This window comes from Ursus arctos, unplaced genomic scaffold, assembly GCF_023065955.2.
Source record: "Ursus arctos isolate Adak ecotype North America unplaced genomic scaffold, UrsArc2.0 scaffold_4, whole genome shotgun sequence".
In the NCBI taxonomy this organism is placed as follows: domain Eukaryota; kingdom Metazoa; phylum Chordata; class Mammalia; order Carnivora; family Ursidae; genus Ursus; species Ursus arctos.
In genome coordinates, this window is record NW_026623056.1 from 92,415,127 (window position 1) to 92,432,886 (window position 17,760).

Genomic DNA, 17,760 nt, shown 5'->3' on the forward strand with positions numbered 1-17,760 from the left:
CCTACACCTCGGTGGGAGCGCAGACACCCAGGAGGATCTCCAAGGCCCCTGGGCCCAATAGCCTCTGCCTGGTTCTTGTTCTCCCTTCGCGCCAAATGGAGGCACGGGGCCTTCTGCCCACAGCCGCCCTGTCCTAAGATGCTGCAGGCATCAGGGAGCAAACCTGCTCCCTGGGGCTTGGGGTCAGGAGTCCCATCCCTCGTCCACCGCAGACCTAGAACTGTGCACATCAGTTTAAAGACTGGTCCGTCACGGGCTTTGTCCCCATTTCCATGCCCGGACTCAGCTCCCGGTGGGCACCTGCTGTCCCGCACTCCATGACAGGCTCAGCTCTGTCCCCGCGTTCCCATTCGAGCTCAGTGTGTGCGGCAGAAAACCGTCGCCCTGGCAGGAGCCACGCCCGTTAGCAGGCAAGTTGCTCAGCAGCAGTTTCCCCTCCACATCCTGACAGAATACTCCACTGGTTCCACGCCAGCCCTCCGTCCAGCTGCGCTTGCTGAGCCCCTGCCGTGGTCAGGCACTGTCTGCGCTCTGCTGCGGGATCCGGGCCCTGCCGGAGGGGACTGGACGGAAAGACAGGTGAAGTCAGAGCTCCGGGGAGGAGAGCAGGGAGCACGCGTGGGGCTGGTGCTGTCTCATGAGGAATAAGCCCCCCCCCCCCCCGCTACATCTGGCCAATCTTGTAGATTGGTACCAGACTTTACACTTTACACTCCTAAGTTTCTACTGAATTTAATAAAAAGTACAATCTGGAAGCAGTGCTGCTTGTACTAAGTGTTGGAAAGACCATTAAATGGAATCCATGGTTTCATTTGTGTATGTTTCTTCCTTAATTTACCTAACTCTGCTGGCAAGGACTGTTTACGAGAAGGTAGCATTTGAACAGAGGCCCAAAGAAATTAAAAAGTGAGCCATATGGGTGTCTGGAGAATATATTGCAGGAGGAGCAGCACGTACAAAGGCCCTGTGGCAGGTACCTGTTCAGTGAATTCTAAGACCCGTGAGGAGGCGGGACTTCCGGAAAGGTAGTGTGACGTGCTGAGGGACACACTCCCAGGTGGGACCTCTGATAACGCTGGTTAGAATCAGCAACAACAACCATGCCGAGTCTCTGGAGATTGATCAAAGGGCTTACAACAAATTGAGAGGCGTTTATTCAGTAGAATTACCACAGCGGCTGGGTGAGGACGGTGGGAGAGAGGCTGTGACAGCTGGGGGCTGTGGCCACGGGGAAACCCTTCGTGGGTGGGCAGCCATCTCCCAGGGGAGGGAGCCCACAGGGGTCCAGAGGCTGGAGAAGGGCTGTGTGGGTGCTGGGGGACGCTCGTAGAGCTCGCACAGAGCAGGACCCTGTGACTTGGAGCACACGCCTGTCTCCGTCCCAGGGGGTGTGGGAGTCCCCCCCACGCCCTCTCTCCTGCGGGGCCCTGCGCTCACCTGCCCCCGTGTCTAGCCCCCATGGCTTCCAGAAGGGAAATCCTCCCAGGAGTTCCTGTCCCCGGCGAGGAGGTCGGACTTCAGAAGGCAGCGAGGCATGAGGGAGCCGCAGGGGCCGTGGTTTGCCCCTGGCAGCGCGGACCCCGGCCAGCCCCACGGAAGCAGCCCCACGGCTCCCCAGGGCGGCGGGATTCGCGCACGCGGGAGGCAGAAACCTGCAGCCTTGGGCCGGGCCTTGACCCCGAGCGGGGCTCAGCAGACAGCCGCTAACGGAACCGAGTCCAGGCACAAACCCCCAACGCGGAGGGCTCGTGCTCGGCTCTGCCTCCACGCGCTCGGGCTGGAGGAGCTCCTGGCAGACGCTCGGCCCGGGCTCTTTCAGGAGCCGCCGACTGACGGGACGGATGGGGACAGGGGCCGTGTTTGAGTCACGCTTTCTGCCTGAAGCCTCTCCAAGTGCATCAAGAACAACACGCCACTGTAGCCCCAAACGCTCCGGCCCCCCCTTGCCGAAGAATGACAGTCTTCCGTGTAACCGCGGCCACGCCACACCTAAGGAGGTCTCACACGAGGTCACGCTCAGCCGCCCCCCAGGTGCTCCCCGCACACTTCCGACCGGGAGCTAGCCCGCCACACGCCGCGTTTGCCTGCTGCGGCTTCAAGCTTCTCTTTCTAGAACATCTCGGGACACTGCGTCTTTGAGGAGTGTGCCTGACCTTGACCCCTGACCGCATGCGTGCCCTGTGAGTGCGGGGGATGGCCCGGCACGGGTGGAGCGCTCTCCCCGGAGCGGAGCGCGGGAAGCTCCTCCGGCTCCAGCCTTCTCAGGAAGCCGGTGCAGAGAGGGCTTCTTTTCAGCTCCGGGAGGGGACGACTGCTGCCCGGCCCGGCGTCAGGACTGAGGGCGGCTGGTTTTCTGCAGCCTGTCCCGTGCCTCTGGGGAAATGTCCTGGGGAGGCCGGTTCTCACCTGGCCAGATGCTGAGCCTGGCACCGCGGGCACATGGCCAGCCCCGACAGACATCGTCTCCGGGGTTCTGCCTCAGGCACAGGTCACCCCCTAACCTTGGTCTCTAGGCCGTGGACCGGTCAGTCAGTCCTGGGTTAGCACGTCAGGCACAGACGCGGGGCTGGAGTGTGCAGCCCGTGGACAGAACCTGGAATACACGTGATTTCACCAACGCCCCCACTAAGTATCACTTGTCCATGAATGAGACATAAGCCCAAAGTTTTATTTAAAAACAACAGGAGTGCAGAAAGGTGACCGGCTTCTACCAGCTTTCGGAGCCCACAAAGCCTGCGGGAGCCACGTCTGAACACGGGGTCTGAAGGCTCCATAGTGACCCTACTGGGGGACTGGCAAAGGCAGGAGGAGGCCCAGCTCCCGCCATGAGCCACCCGCCGCAGAGCGCGCACCCACTCCCGGCTCCCCACGGTCGCTCCCCGGAGGGGCCCCGGGTCTCTCTCCGCAGTGATCTCCGGGGAAGTGCCTGGCACCGCGAGGCAGGTGGCAACAGTGGCTGCTCGGGGACCAGGACCAGGGACACCTTGACATGCAAGGGAAGTGCCAGCACCGTCCAGTGGAAATGGGGGACAGCTGCCACTAACAATTTCCTAGTAGCCATGTTAAAAAAATAAACAGGTGAAATCAATTTTAGTAATGCGTTGTATTTACCCCAAATACCCAAAATACTATCATTCCAACACAGCAGCAATCTGAGACGTGACCAGGCCCATGTCACTGCAGACCAGCCCCGCGTGCAGTCTCGGCCACGGCGGCTCCCGGCCAAAGGCACAGAGATGGGACCAGGGCACAGAGGGTTCAGACTCCGTGCCTGGGGGCGGGGTGGGGGGTGCCACGGCTCGGACCAGGGTAGAGCTGGAGGCAGGTCGGGCTGAGACCAGTGGTGCCAGCCGCAGCCAGGGCGGGCGGGAGGAGGCGGAGAGGCTGGAGGCCGGGCCAGGCCCAAGGGAGAGGCTGTGTGGGCTCCGCCAGCCGGAGGCGGTGGGCACAGGTTTTTGGCTGACCAGGCAGGGAGAACGGCGACTTCTGGGAGGGACTGCCTCTCTCGCTCTGGCCTGCGCCATCCCTGGGCCACTTTTTCCTGCCTTGGGAGAAGAGCGGGGAACCGGCCTGGCTGGTGGGTGCAGGACAGCCCTGCCCCCTCCCAACGGAGTCACAGTCTGACGGGAACGTGGGCATATTCTGCCCGCTCCACATGTATCCCACGTGTGACTGCCACCAGAGCCACGCACGAGCCCCTGTGACCGTTTTCCAGATGAGGGGCCAGTGAGCTGAGGGGCCCCCGGGGAGTGGCCCTCCCCAGTGAGGACCCCAGGAGGTGCCAAGGGCGTGTGAGCCCGTGGCTCTCGTGGCCTGGGATGTGGCACCGCCCGGTCCAGCTCAGCCCTGCTCCGTGTGGTTTCTGAAGCAAACAGAAGAGCCTCTGCCCCCAAAATCCAGCTTCCTCAAGTCAAGTCTTTCCCTTTATTCGCACTTTGACTTCCATAAAACTCTAGGGAGAAACCATACAGATTCATGCCTAAAAGTGTCTCCCGTGTTTTATATTTGCCAATTTGCAAGGATTCTTTGAAAAGACAGGCGCCCCGTCCTGATGACGCTGAGCTACGGTGACGGTGAGGTGCTGGCGGGAGTGCGCACCGGACCCCTTCCTGCAGCGTGACCTGACAACACACATTAACAACGTGAAGGTGCAGACTCCCCGCCTGCCTGTCCCGCCACGTCAACGAATTTGCACTAAGAAAGTAATCAGACACGCACACGAAGATTGACTCACAAGTAAGCCCAGTGAAATATTTTTAACAGTGCAGTGCTGGACACGACCTGACTATTTGATAAGAGGATTCGTCAAATTCTTGTAATTTCATGGAAGGGAGGTGACATAGCCATGAAAGATCACTAAGAATATTGCAGGACACGTGGAAGGTATAAAGATATAACGTTATGAGGGGCGCCTGGGTGGCGCAGTCGTTGGGCGTCTGCCTTCGGCTCGGGGCGTGATCCCGGCGTTCTGGGATCGGGCCCCACATCGGGCTCCTCCGCTGTGAGCCTGCTTCTCCCTCTCCCACTCCCCCTGCTTGTGTTCCCTCTCTCACTGACTGTCTCTATCTCTGTCAGATAAATAATAGATGAAATCTAAATATATATATATCATTATGAATGTACACAATCCATTACAAATCCCAATCTTTAAAAACAAAAAAAGTCTCAAGGGGGCCTAGATGGCGCGGTCAGTTAAGGGTCCGACTCTTGGTTTCGGTTCAGGTCATGATCTCAGGGTCGTGAGATCGAGCCCCGAGTCAGGCTCTGTGGACAGCACGGAGTCTACTTGAGATTCTCTCTCTCTCCCTCTCCCTCTGCCCCTGCCCCCTGCCCTCGCTCTCTCTACCTCACTCTCTCTCCCAATTAAATAAATCTCCTTAAAAAAAGAAGAAGAAGAAGAAAGTCTCCCGTCAGTCTGCGTCTTGGGCACCTGCCACATTCCCGTAAATGCACACAGACGTGCCTAGAAAGAGGACTCGAGTGCCGTCTACCCTCGAGACGTGGGGCTGCGATGGGTTTCCGTTTTCTTCCCTGCGATGTTTGTCATTTCCCCAAGGCGTCCAGGACGTGAGTTTCTCTTGCAACTAGAGAACCATGAGCAATCTGCCCGCGTCTCTGTGAGGCACAGTAAGAACCAGCAGCTGCCGGGAAGGCAACAGCAAGCGTCTGGGTCAGTGCACGCGGCTGGTCAGACCGCCCTGAAATCCAGCCACTCCCGTGCGGGGAACGCCTACTACCGGAGCGAATTCCCCACTTTCCCTCTGTTCTTTCCCTGTGAATCATCTGCCCCAACAGGCCCCTTGCGGGGCTAAAATTCCTGGCTGTTGGCCCAGATTGATTGTTTTCTGAGCTGAAGTATCACTGAGGAGAAAGAAGAAACATTTCCAGTAAACCCTGGTCAGAAAGAGCGGGGGAGGCTCCAGCTGATTTCTTTGGGTCAGGAACCAGGAGCAGACGGCCCCTCATGGGCTGAAGACGGCTCTTAACTACACATTTTCTGAACTCTTGGGAGAAAACTCTCCAGATGGCCTGGAGCTGTTCCAAGGAGCGCCCAGGGGTTGCCACGGTGACCAGCGCATTGACCCAAGGCTGCAAGGTGAGTCTCAAACCAGACCAGCCTGTTTGAGGATTAAAAAGTAGAACCACACCCGCCTGGGTCAGGAAAGAATGTAGGGGATTCTCTAGAGTTCCTGAAGACGCTGACCCCAAGTGCTCTCAGGGTTCCAAAAATCTTGCCTCTTCCCAAGAGGAAAGTGAAAAACATAATCCATCCGAATAAGGAACACCCTGGAACCCAGGCCTGAGGTTCAGTCTTTGCCTCTTTTTTTAAGCTTTTTTTTTTTTTAAGTCATCTCTACACCCAATGTGGGGCTCGAACTGATGACCCCAAGATCAAGAGTTGCTTGTTCTTCCAACGGAGCCAGCCAGGCGCCCCCAGTTGTTGCTTCTTAAGAAAGATATTCTGGGGGCACCTGGTGGCTTAGTCACTTGAGCGTCAGACTCTTTTCTTCTCTTTTCTTTTCTTTTTTCTTTTTAAGATTTTACTTATTTATTTGAGAGAGAGAGAGCAGCAGAGGGAGAAGGAGAGAGAAAATCCCAAGTAGACTCCCCGCTCAGCACGGAGCCTGACGTGTGGCTGGATACCAGGGGCCCTAAGTGTCTGTCTCTTGATTTCAGCTCAGGTCTTTATCTCAGGGGCATGAGTTCAAGCTCCACGTTGGGCTCCAAGCTGGGCATGGAACTTACTTAAAAAATAAAAATAAAAGAAAGAAAGAATATTCTGGAACTGAGAAATGTCCAAAAGCCTGTTCTCAGAAGGATGGAAGCCACTTGTACATATGGGATTTTTCATCCCATAAAAATGGCGGCTTGGAGTCCAGCAGTCATGAGAGAGTAAAATTTTCCACCAGCTCTGTTCCGGCAGGCCAGGGTATCCTGATAAACAGTGATGAGTAGACTTTCTGGAACCCTCATTCACGCCCCACCCGGGGCAATCTGCTGGATCCCTTCAACACCACTTTGATACACTCTTCTTACTTCATACCCGAAGAGAGGAGGACGCTGAGTCTAAGAGCTGACCTAACTTGTCACTCCAAGGTGTCCAAGGCCATCGGAGGAGCGGGAATCCGCCCGGGCAGCATGGCTCCAGACTCCAGAGCGCGCCCTGGTGTATACGACCTGCATGTTCCTATTTCTGTGTTCTCGATGAGAATACAGGACGTCTGGAGCCTGGCTGAGTGGGGAGAAACGACCCCTCCCGGGGCTGGCCAACCCTCAGAGACAGCAAATGTGCCTTTCACATGCCAAGTAACGAGCCCAGAGCCCACATTCCACGTCGCTCCTCCATCTTTTACAGTCCAAGAGCCGTATCCCTCTGGCCAGGGCCAGAGGCCAGACAAGCAGAGACAGCCCATACCCCAGAGCCTGCCAAAGGTGCTCAAACTCATCAGTGTCCACCCTGCTTGCCCGCCTTGCCTTTCTCCTTAAAACCCCAATAAAGTCTCCTTCCCCTGCCCCCCATTCCCAGCCCACCTGGCGCTTCCCCACGTGGCCCTGTGTGGTGTGGGTGCTCCCACCTCTTGGAAACCTCAAGTGGCAAACTATCTTTTCAATGGCAGCGTCTCCCAATCTGCTGACCTCACGGTCCGTGAATAGTAACACAACCGTACTTCGCAGCACTTGGCTACCGCCTCTCAGGCAAAAACAAAACGCAGCCAGCGGGGCAGAGAGCGGCCTGGTGGAATGCTATTGTAGAGAGCGCCATGGAGTCTCTCCCGTCAAGCAGGGGCCTGCGTCAAGCAATGAGGGGAGCAGTTCGGGGTCCTGCAGTCGGACCAGCACCGGCCGACGACACCCCAGCACCGACAAACTAGCGGAAGCAGAGGAGGTCTGCAGGGGCCCAAGACTGACCACATCCCTCTAGAAAGGGAGGATTTGGGCAGCAAACCGTCAGGCCCCCCAGACACTGACCTGCATGTCTGACCCCTTCAAACAGGCAGCAGCCGCCAGAGGCTCTGCCCGACTGATCTCCAAGAGGACCCGAGATCCCTCCCCCTGGAACATAAGGGCGGTGAGTGCCGAGGGCTGAGCGGGACGGGACTGACCCCATATCTCAACCGCGCCCACAGGCTGATGGGGACCCAGCTCGCTGCTGCTGCTGCTGCTGCTTCTAAGGACCCAAATCTACTAAGTCAGGCGCCGCCCCTTACGGCCCCATTTAACCTTCATTACCCCACAAAGGCCCATCTCCAAAAACCATCACTTTGAGGGGTAGGGCTTCGACATAGGAATTCTGGGGGATACAAGTGTGTCATAATGGTAGTTGAGTCTCTGGAGACCCCCATCCCTTGTAGCCGACATCAGAGATAGCACTCTGGCCCGGAGGAACCTGGGGACAGTGATGACTTTTTCTGGGACTGAAATCAGTATTCATGGTCTGCTGGTGGGACACCACATTCGACACTGGGAGGGCCTCAGAAGATCTGGGACCCACGACGTGAGCTGAGCCCAGCCAGCTTGTCTCTTCATGCCTATCTGCTTCTTCGGGACCCTTGCCAGCGCCTGGGACCTTCAGGGGGCAAGCTTGACGGCCAGCAGGCAGTGCACCGGGGTGAAGCCTGAACTCTGACACAGGTTCCCCAGGTGGCTTCAATGGCAGAAACGGATTCTTTCCCAGCTCTGGAGTCCAGAGGCCCAAGATCAGAGTGTGAACGGGGCTGGTTCCTTCCGAGGGCTCTGGAGGAGAGTGTGTTCCCCTCTTCATAAGGACACCAGCCATGCTGGAGTTACGGCCCACCTGAACGACTTCACTTTCACTTGATTACATCTGCAGAAGGCCCTATTTCTAAGTAAGGTCACACCCCCAGGTACCGGGGGTTGGGGCTATGACATGTGAGTTGGGGGAATACAGTCAACCCATAACGGGCAGCGTGTATGTGAAGTTCACCTCCAGTGGAAGAAGACACCGTTCTGGGGTTGGGATCAGCCAGACTTTTCCCAGGTCACAGCACCCCTGTGGCGGGGGCGGGGGGCAACACAGGCCCAAGTGGGGTTCCAGCCCCAAGGTGCTGCTCTGACGGTATAATAACCAGGGCACAGAGGTGCACAGGCACCTGGCTCTGGGGGTCCCAAACAGACCAGGGTCAGCCACAAATTCTCTCGGTTCCCTCAGTTCTTGTTGAACCACCTTCTGGGAACCTCCTGGACCCCACCCACTTGCTTCTCCAGCCACCCTCCCCCCAAGAGACCTGGCAGTCAGCGGCCTCTTCCTAATCAGCTAAGAATCACCCTGCAGGGCATTCACTCCACACTGGGGACTGTGCCCTCTCCCAGGAAGGGCGGGTCTGCCTTGGAAGGACAGGGTGGGGGACGGGGTCCTGAGGGGCTCTGCATCCCTCCCCCACCCCGACACAGTGGTGAGGAGGCCCACCCATCACCTGGCTGGCGGGGACCGCGAGTATCTTTTCAATGGACTGGTGGTTTCTGAAGGTCTTCACTGTCTGAGTCCTCGGGAAAGAGGTTTGTTTGTGGACTGCTAATTAGCAGCAAAAGTGCTCATAAAATACCACAGTCACGTGTCTGCCCAACCTGAGTGGCCCCAGGAGCACCTGCAGAGTTGGAAGAGTACGCTGGGGGCCAGGCTCAGCAAAGTGGGACGGGGCTGGGCCCTGGCGGGTCTACCAGCTGGCTTCTCCAGGTGAGCCTCCCGTGGCTAGTCTGGGACCCAAGGGCACTGGGAGTGAGGAACCTCGATCTTCCCAAAGCCCGATGAAAAGTGAACTCACCAAAATGTGCTGCCCAGGATTTTGACCTCTACCCGGGCCCTCTGTCAAGGAAGAGAGGACCAGAGCCTGGGGTCCCGGAGGCTTGTCTGCCTCCTCCCCCCTTAGTGCTCCGCATTTACCTGGGCAGAAGGTGAGTGGGGGTGGGGATGAAGAAGGGGGAGGGCACTTATGAGGTTGGCCCAGAAAAGCAGAGGAACAGTAGGTGAGAGATCAAGGTGGGGAGGGGTGAGATCAGCTGCAGAGAGATTCATCAGGCCCTCCTAAGAGCCAAGGACAGCTGACCTCACAGAGTAGGACAGAGAAAAGGCAGTAAGGACAGTGTCTAGTGTGCTGGCCCCTGCCGTCTGCAGGGATCTCACCCAGCACCACCCATCCCTGATTCTGTAACCTCTGGTTTCTCTTCCTGTTTCCTCGCTGTAAAAGGAGACGAGCCTCTACCATATTAGGTGTTGGGGATTTCAAATGTGTTAATGCAGGAAATGGCTTAACACATAGTAAGCGCTCAATAAATGTTAGCTGCTATTATTATTGTTATTATTAACAACTAGGATGTTCTTCCTCTTGAAAAGCTGGACAGCTAAAGCAGTGCCCTCCTTCCTCTCTAGCCAGCACTTGCCGGGACGCATCAGCCTTCCCCCCAGGATGGAGAGGTTGAAACACAAGCAGCCAAGGGACCCACATCACCCAGTCCTGAAGTTTGAAGACCCCGCAGCAGCGCTGGACCCTCGCGGGGGAACCCAGGGAATGCCTCCGGCCCGCGGAGGTGGGAGTGGGAGGTGAAGGGCCGGGTAGTGACTGCGGGGAGTGGGGGAACCGGACTCGTGCTTAATGGCGGGCTCTGAAGGTGGACATGGGGCGGGCGGTGGTGCATGGACACGGGCCACGTGGCGGGCCCAAGATACCCTGCGGCAGGAGGGTCGGGCCACGTGTCCGGGGCTGGGGGGGACCGGGCGTCTCGGGGTCCCCAAGGGTGTCATGGCACCGCAGAGATGTCCGCCCCCCAGGCCTCTGCGGGGGTGGGGGGTGGGGGCATCACGACTGGCCGCTCCGCGTCCCCTAGACGGGCGCCCCCGGATCGCAGGGCGCGCGCCGGCCCGGTGCTTCCTGGCGCCGGTCCGCTTGGTGGCCGGAGGGGCGGCCCCAGGCCCTGCGGGAGGGTTCGGCGGCCCTGACGCCCCTGGGCTGGGGAGCGGGCACTGCGGGGCCGTGGGGCGGGCGACTCTCGCGGCGCCGGCGGTCCTCGTCGCACGCGCTCCGGGTCAGAGGTCCGCCGACCTCGGGCAGTGAACGAGAGACGCGACGGTGCCCTCGCCTGGTGGACCGAAAAACGCGCCCCAGCGTCCGGCACGGCGGCTGCCCCGCCCACGCTCCGGGAGCGCTAGTGACGCCGCCGCCGCCGCCGCCGCCGCCGCCGGGGCCCAGCGGGGCGCGGCTCCGGCTTCCCCGGGTCCCGGGGCGGGCGGGCTGGGGGCGGGGCTTCGAGGAAGCCCCGCCCCCGCCGCCCCGCCCGCCCCCGCGCCGGGCGGGACCCGCGGTTCCCGGCCGCGCTGAGGTCACAAGGAGGCGGCCTAGCGCCCGAGCCGAGCGCTTACGCCGAGCGGAGCCGAGCGGAACCCAGCGAGCGGCGGACACGCGGACGCCCGCCCGGCCCCGCGCCGCCGCGGCAAGCCCGGCATGGAGGAGGAGTGCCGGGTGCTCTCCATCCAGAGCCACGTCGTCCGCGGCTACGTGGGCAACCGGGCGGCCACGTTCCCGCTGCAGGTATGCGCCGCCAGCCGGCCTGGCTTACGTAACCGGCCGGGGGTCCCCGTGTGCGGGCCTGCGGCGGGGCGGCCGCAGCCGAGCCCCGTGACCTTGGCGCGGCCGCAGCACCGGGGGCCCCTGCGCGGGCGGGCGCCCGCCGAGCGTGAGGCCCCCGCGCGTGAGCTGTGGTGCACTCGCCACCCGCGCCCCTACCCGCTGCGGGCGGCCGGGGGCTCCCTGGAGACGTGAGAATGCGGCGGGTGCCTCCTGCCCCTGCCCTGGGGGCGCAGGGGCCGAGAGGGAAGCAGGTGTTTGCAGTGCTCACCTGCCGGCAGCAGGAGCAGCAAGCTCAGGGACCCTGGCTCCCGCCGCCAGGGTGAGTCCCACCTTGCGAAGGACTCTTCTGGGAGGTGGTCGCCAGAGAGGCGGGTGGAGCGGAGAAGGCCTCCCTGCAGGTGTTGGCTCTGAAGAAGAAAAGCCCAGAGACCGAGTCAGGCCCGTACCCTTTTGGCTTTAGAAGCTGCTTTTCAAATGTTTTATAGCTTTTCCTTAATGACGGGCTTCCCTCCCGCCTCTCCCGCCTGTCCTTGATGGGTCTCCCAGGCCAGGCACCCACTGCTTCCTGCTACAGCCCCAAGGTTATGGCTGGGTGATCCTCGGCGGGGCAGAAGGAGGCCTGGATGCGGTGGGGTTTCATGCCAGGCCAGAGGCAACACCAGGGTGATGGGCACTCCCTTGCCTTTTCTGCCCAGCAGGAGTGCTGGGTGGTCATGACAAGGTCATGGCTCTCCTGGACTGCCCACCTTTGTCCTGTTGTCCCTGGCATGCCCCCCCCCCAACGGGGGGCAAGAAGCAGGTATGGCTGGGTGACTGCATGCACCTAGGTCTTTGGGGTAGGGGGAACTCTGCTTGTGGGTGGATTGTGTGGGCAGGGTCATTGGGGTAGTTCTGTGCTTGGGGACAAAGGTGCAGGGTCTCTAAGGCAGGGGTGCACCTGGAAGGCAGGACCAGGCAGGGCCCTTGAGAACAGCTTCACCCTGCTGTCCCAGTGGGAGGAGCAGCTCTCGCCCTTCTTGGCCAGGGAGCCACGGGAGCTGCCCTTGGCAGAGCTGTGCGGGGCCCCTGCTGGCTTCCCTGTGTCCTGTGCCCGGTCCCTCCTCCCTGTCTATCCACACGCGCTCCCTTCTTTCTCCCTGCACCCCTGCACTGGGCACACTGTTCCCTCCTCGGCTCACCTGGGTCCTCCGGTGAGGCCCCTTGTTCCTTCCAGACGTGTGCTCTGAACTTCCACACCAAAGTGCCTCTTAACGTCAGAGAGGCGGTTCTCACCTGGGGTTTCTTTAGTGCCCTTACCTGTGTTCTGGGGCTGTGGGACATAACCTGGGGGCGAGGGTGGTGATCCTGTCATCTCCTGCCACCTGTTGGGGGGCGTGGAGGGGCTCTGCCTCTGATTCAACCCATCCCGGCACTTCCTTCTAGAGTTGTGAGGCCCAGGAGGAGTATGGCAGGGGGCCATCTTCCACGCCGAGCTCAGTTGCTTCCTCTGTAGAATGGGCATGATGCCTGCTCCTAGGTTGTTATTTAGGGCTGGGGGCGACGGGGTGTGTGAACGTCCCTTGGAGGTGCTGGCTGCTGAATGAGGTGGGTCAGCATGCCCGGGATGCTGCGCTCACCCACCACTGTGCCGGAGGACCAGACGGGGTGGTAGGGCTGGGTGGCACCTAAGCGTGGCTGGGGCATCTCCTGGAGGCTGGGACCTCTGCCGGGAGGGTCTTCACTTATTTACCTGGGTGTGTTTTTTGCCCTAATTACCTCCTCTTCCTCCTAATTACCGAAGTAAGATATAGTGTCGGGGGATGGCGAGGGCTGAAGGGGGGGAAAGCCAGGGGTGGTCGTCCTGCAAACATGCTCCCCCCAAGCTGGACCCCAGACAGGGCAATATCAGTGTGTTTGGGTGGCTGTCCCGAAGTATGGCAGGCGGGGCAGCTCAAACGGTAGGCGTGTGTGGTCTTTCAGCCCTGGAGGCTGGCGGTCCGAGATCAAGGTGGCAGCACGCTGCCTGCTCCGGAGAGGTCTGTCCGTGGCACATGGGTGCTGTCCTCGCTTGGCTCCTCTGTGCGTGTCTGTATCCTGATCTCTTCTCATAGCGACACCGGTCACATTGCATTGGGGCCACCCTATGACCTCGCTCTACCTTAATTACCTCTTTAAAGATTCTGTCTCCAAACACAGTCACAGTCTGAGGTGCTGGAGGCCAGGGTTTCAACATAGGAATTTGGGGAACAGCCCATAACAATAACAGTTTCCAGAAATGTCTTAGTTCACTGGACACACTTCGTGCTTCCTTGAGCAGAGTCTAGATTTCTTATCAGCCTGCAAATGCTTGTTTTGGCCCGGGTTGCTTAGCTCCAGGAGGATCAAACAGTTAATACTGCAGGGCGCTCCACGGCGTCCCATGCGGGCATTTTGCTCCTATCCCCCCACCTGTGCCCCGCCGGAGCAGAGCCAAGCAGAGAGAGGGTTGGGGGTGGCCGCCGACTGCCCTGGGACCAGCCTCAGCACAGGACGGGCTGGGCTGGACAGAGCCTGCAATAGGCTTGGAGCCCCGCACTTGCACATTCCAGCAGGGGTTCTGAGGGGAAGCATCCCGGAACTCCCAGACTTGTGCCTAGCGGGGGGTATGTTCTCCATTTGGTCAGCCCCGTAGAGCTAGACTAAGGCACACTTGTGCACGCAGCTGAGTGTGGGAAGAGAGCTTAGGAAGGGCAGCAGAAGGTGGGCCCGGCCTGGGCCCCACAGATTCGGAGACTGGAGAAGCCCCTGTGGGGACTGGCCCGCTGTCCCTTTGTCTTGGAGTTCCGGCTCAGGGACGGGGCGCTGCCAGCTGAGCCTTTGCAGGCCTCGTGTGCACAGTGAGAACAGTGCTCTTGGCTGTCAGGTGGGGCCAGGCTCCGGGGCACTGCCCGGACGGGGCTCTGCCAGTGGTGCTGGCACAGCGAGGGCCCGTTCATGGGGCGCTCAGCCCGAGCGTGGCACAGACGCATGCTGGCTGGAGGCCTGCGAGGCTGGGCTTCAGGGCCCTGGTTCCCGAACTGCTTCTTGTCAGGTCCCCCAAGCACACCCGCTGCCGTCTCAGGCAGGCCGCCCATGGGCAGCCACCCTCCCTGGGCAGAGAAAAATGTCATACGAAAGAGAGGAGCAGAACCTTGACCCTGTTTTTGAATTTTGTTTTCAGGCCGAGTCCAAAGTATGTTCTAGGGACTAGCAACAGAGCAGGCAGAGCGTCGGGCGGGGTGATTCCATGTTCGCAGAGCGAGGAGAGTAAGGGCTGGCTCGTGGCCTTCGTGGCCCTGTCTGTGGAGAGAGGGCTGCCCAGTCGAGGCCAGACCGCCAGTGATGCATTGGGGCTCCTCCCTGTGCACGGTGGGACTTCCTGCTGCTCTGGCCTTCGATTCTGGGGGAGGGAAAGAGCAGGGAAGGATGAGGTGGGGTGAGACGAAGTGTGCCCTGGGGCCTGCTGCCTCCCACACCAGACGCTGGTGGGACTGCCTCCTCTCAGAAATCGGAAACCCACACTTCTCGGGGCCGGGAGGTACAGTCCGTGCGAGCCTGCGGTGTATCTGCACGTTGGATCCGCAGTGCTTCCTGTGGGGAGGGGAGGTCCCAGAATCCCCCAGGCGGCTGCAGCACCTGCTTCTGTGCTATCAAAGTGACGGGAGGCAGGTACGCGAGGCTTGGGGTGGTGTGAGCGTCCTGGGGCCCTCTCCCAAGTGTTGCAGACGGTAGCATTAAAGCCACAGAGATTCTCTTGCCGTGCTGGGGGCCAGAAGCTGAAGTCAGGGTGTTGGTGGGGCCACACGCCCTCTGAAGGCTCCAGGGGAGGAGCCTTCCTTACCTTGGACAGGTGTGACCTCTGTGCTGGGGTGGGGGTGTCACTGGAGGGTCACAGTGGAGAGGTGCAGCTTTGAAAGGTCACCTCTGGTAGCCTTGAGAATCTGATTTGGGCTTTTGCTTAAAACCATTTAAATCCCACGTCGCCACCAAGACGGGAAGATAAGGCCCTGGGGGACACTGGGGGGACGGCTCTGCATGGGTCCTGCTGCAGAAACCAGCCTCGTTCTTTATCTCTGCGAGCCCATCGGTGCAGAAGCAGCCCTAAGACCTTAGCCCTGTCTGGTGGCCGGGCGGAGATGCTGTTTTCCATACAGGGACCTCTTTGCCAGGGGAGCGCGGCTCAGACAGACAACCCTCAGGAAGAGGCTGGCGGGCAGCAGGGCGTGTCGAGAGTCCCCTGGCTTGGAATTGTGGATGGAGACCCCTGCCTGGCGAGCAGTGTGGGCTATGGTAGCTGGGGCAGAGGGATGCCAGGGCCCGCCGCTGCGGTGGACCAGAGCGAAGCTGCAGAGCTGCGGGGACGCAGGCACGGCGGGGTCCCCATGACAGTGGGGGGGGGGGTTATTTCCAGCTTTTCACCTTCAAGAACCCCTGGAGCCTCAGGTGGCTTCTTCAGAGGAAGATCTTTACGTTTTTTTCCCCTTAGCACTCCTAGGATGGAAGGGCCTTCTGTGGCAGAACTGCGTTTGGAAGATACCAGAAGAGTGTCACCCTGCCCCCTTCGAAAGACATGGTTTTTGCTTTAATGTTTTTCCTGGTGATGCCCGTGTTGGCAAATAGTACAAGACAGCTGACATGAAAGAGGGCACCACCCTCCTGCCCGATGTGGACATTCACATCCTTGGAGGTGGCGTGTTGTGTTTGGGAACACGTCCAAGTGTGTTCTGCAATGTTCCCTCGTGCTCCAGGACACGTAGCTCTGCTTGCTTCACTCCCTGCCACTTGTGATGATTCCCGTTTCCCTGGCCTCTGGAAGTCCCGGGCTGATCCAGAATATGTGCCAACCCTGCAGCCTAGGTGATGCTTTTGCTGTTTCTGTAAGAAGATCCAGCATTGCTTAATTTCTTGATTTCCTAACTCTCTTTCTTGGTTTGGGACTAAGATTTCTGTTGTTCCTCTTTGCCTGTCATGGAGAAAGCAAGAACTAATTGGTCCCACTTTCTGATCTTTCTCTCACTGTGTCTGCATGTGTATGTGTAATGAGTGCACGTGTGTGCGTGTGCACACGCTGTGCTCCGAGGGGGGCCCTGGCTCCTGTTTAAGAGACTGCTCCTCGCAGGGGTCAAGGGTAGCACTGTGCTCTCTGGAAGGGAGGTGCGTCTGTGCGCAGGGGTTTTACGTGACACAGGGGCCGCTGGCTCTGTGGCTCATGGGCCTGGTCATCGCTGGGGCATGCCCACATGGAGCTTTTGAAATAGAACTAGCGTGTTCTGCTCAGACAGCAATGTGGAAGAGTGACATCGAGGAACAGAAGAAATGATGGAGTTTCTCAAGAAGAAAGGAACAGGCGTGGGGCCCCGGGCCGTGTGATAAAATCATGTGGTTGGCCGAAGGGGCAATGCCTAGCCTCCCTGCCCACCCAGAGCAGACATTCCCCGTCCATACCTGGGTGCTGCTGGGAGCTTGGGGTGAGGCCCCTTCTCTTAGGGCTTTGCAGCGCAGCCCAGCCCCCGCAGCAGAACCTGACCGCTAGCGCACGGCCCCTGTGCAGGGCCTGGCAGGGAGCCGTGGGCCTGGCATTGAGCACTGTGAGCCTGGCAGTCAGGGCGTGGGGTGTGCCGTAAGCAGGGCGGGGGTCTCGGGGGTCCAGGGCTGTGCCAGCTGATGCAGGGTCACACACATGGGCAAAGATGGCCGTGGGACTGAAGGCGAGCTGCCGGCTGCTTCAGGGATGGAGGGCTGTTTCCAGTGGGAGTCCCCGCTGCAGGTCAGAGGACAGTGGACGTGGGTAGAGCTGAACTGTGGGGCTGAGTGGTCCCAGGGGGTGGGCAGGACACCGGGCACTCAGCCCCGAGGCTGATCAGGATGCCAGCAGTCACATGACACTGTGGTGTCCCCTCTTTCCTCATTCTCATTTCCTGTGGAAGCAGCTGGAGGTCTTACAAAAGAAGCCGTAGTGAGGATTCTTGAAGACAGTGAGCCCCCTCCCCCGGAGGAGCCGGGGTGGTCTGGGCAGGATGGGGGAGCGGTGCTGGAATATTCCAGAGCTTCCCCACTCCTGCTGTTCTGAGTGCTCTGCGTCCCCGCGAGGGCGGATTGCCCGCCAAGCTGCAGAGTTAATGACCGTGTCTTGCGTGGCTGTCAGCAGAGTGGGTTGATGATGTGGCAGTGAGGGGGATCTGCCGCGAGAACATGCATCACCTGCCCAGGCCGCCCTCAGGAAGGGCCCCGGGTCTAGAAGATGGCAGCTATGGGGGTCAGGCCACAGAGCTTGACTGCATGCCGGCATCCCGGCTGTCCTCGTTCGCTTCTGGTGGCTGGACGGCTACGACGGAGCCTTTGAAACCCCCCTCCCCCGATGAGTCGCTGCAGATGTCCCCCCCACACACTGAGAGGCATGGGAGGTGGGACCCCTCCGGCCTTCTCTTCGCAGGACATGGGGGTACTCTCTGTATGCCGTGCGCGCGTCTGCACCCCCAGCCTCTGGCAGGGGGAGGAGCCACTTCCACGGGCAGTGTGCCCAGCCTGGGACTGTGCCAGAAATGCCTCCGGTTTGGACTGGCTGTGACCTTCCGGGGTTCTGTCGAGCCTGAGACCCTTGCCGCCTCGGCGTGGCTGTGCTTCCGTGGTCACTGAGCCGGCAGCTGTGTGGAGGCCCAGGGGCTGGCTTGGGGGAGGG

General features: G+C 59.9%; 1 protein-coding gene across 1 annotated transcript in view; it reads left to right on the plus strand.

Moving 5' to 3' along the window:
- Positions 1–10,821: 10,821 nt before the first annotated feature.
- The window catches only part of PDXK (pyridoxal kinase), a 29,238-nt gene continuing 22,299 nt past the window's right edge, over positions 10,822–17,760 (plus strand). Inside the window, exon 1 of the mRNA XM_026496117.4 lies at positions 10,822–11,045. Within this exon, the coding sequence (XP_026351902.1) occupies positions 10,959–11,045 (87 nt within the window). The 5' untranslated portion in view covers positions 10,822–10,958. The remainder of the gene's footprint in view (positions 11,046–17,760) is intronic.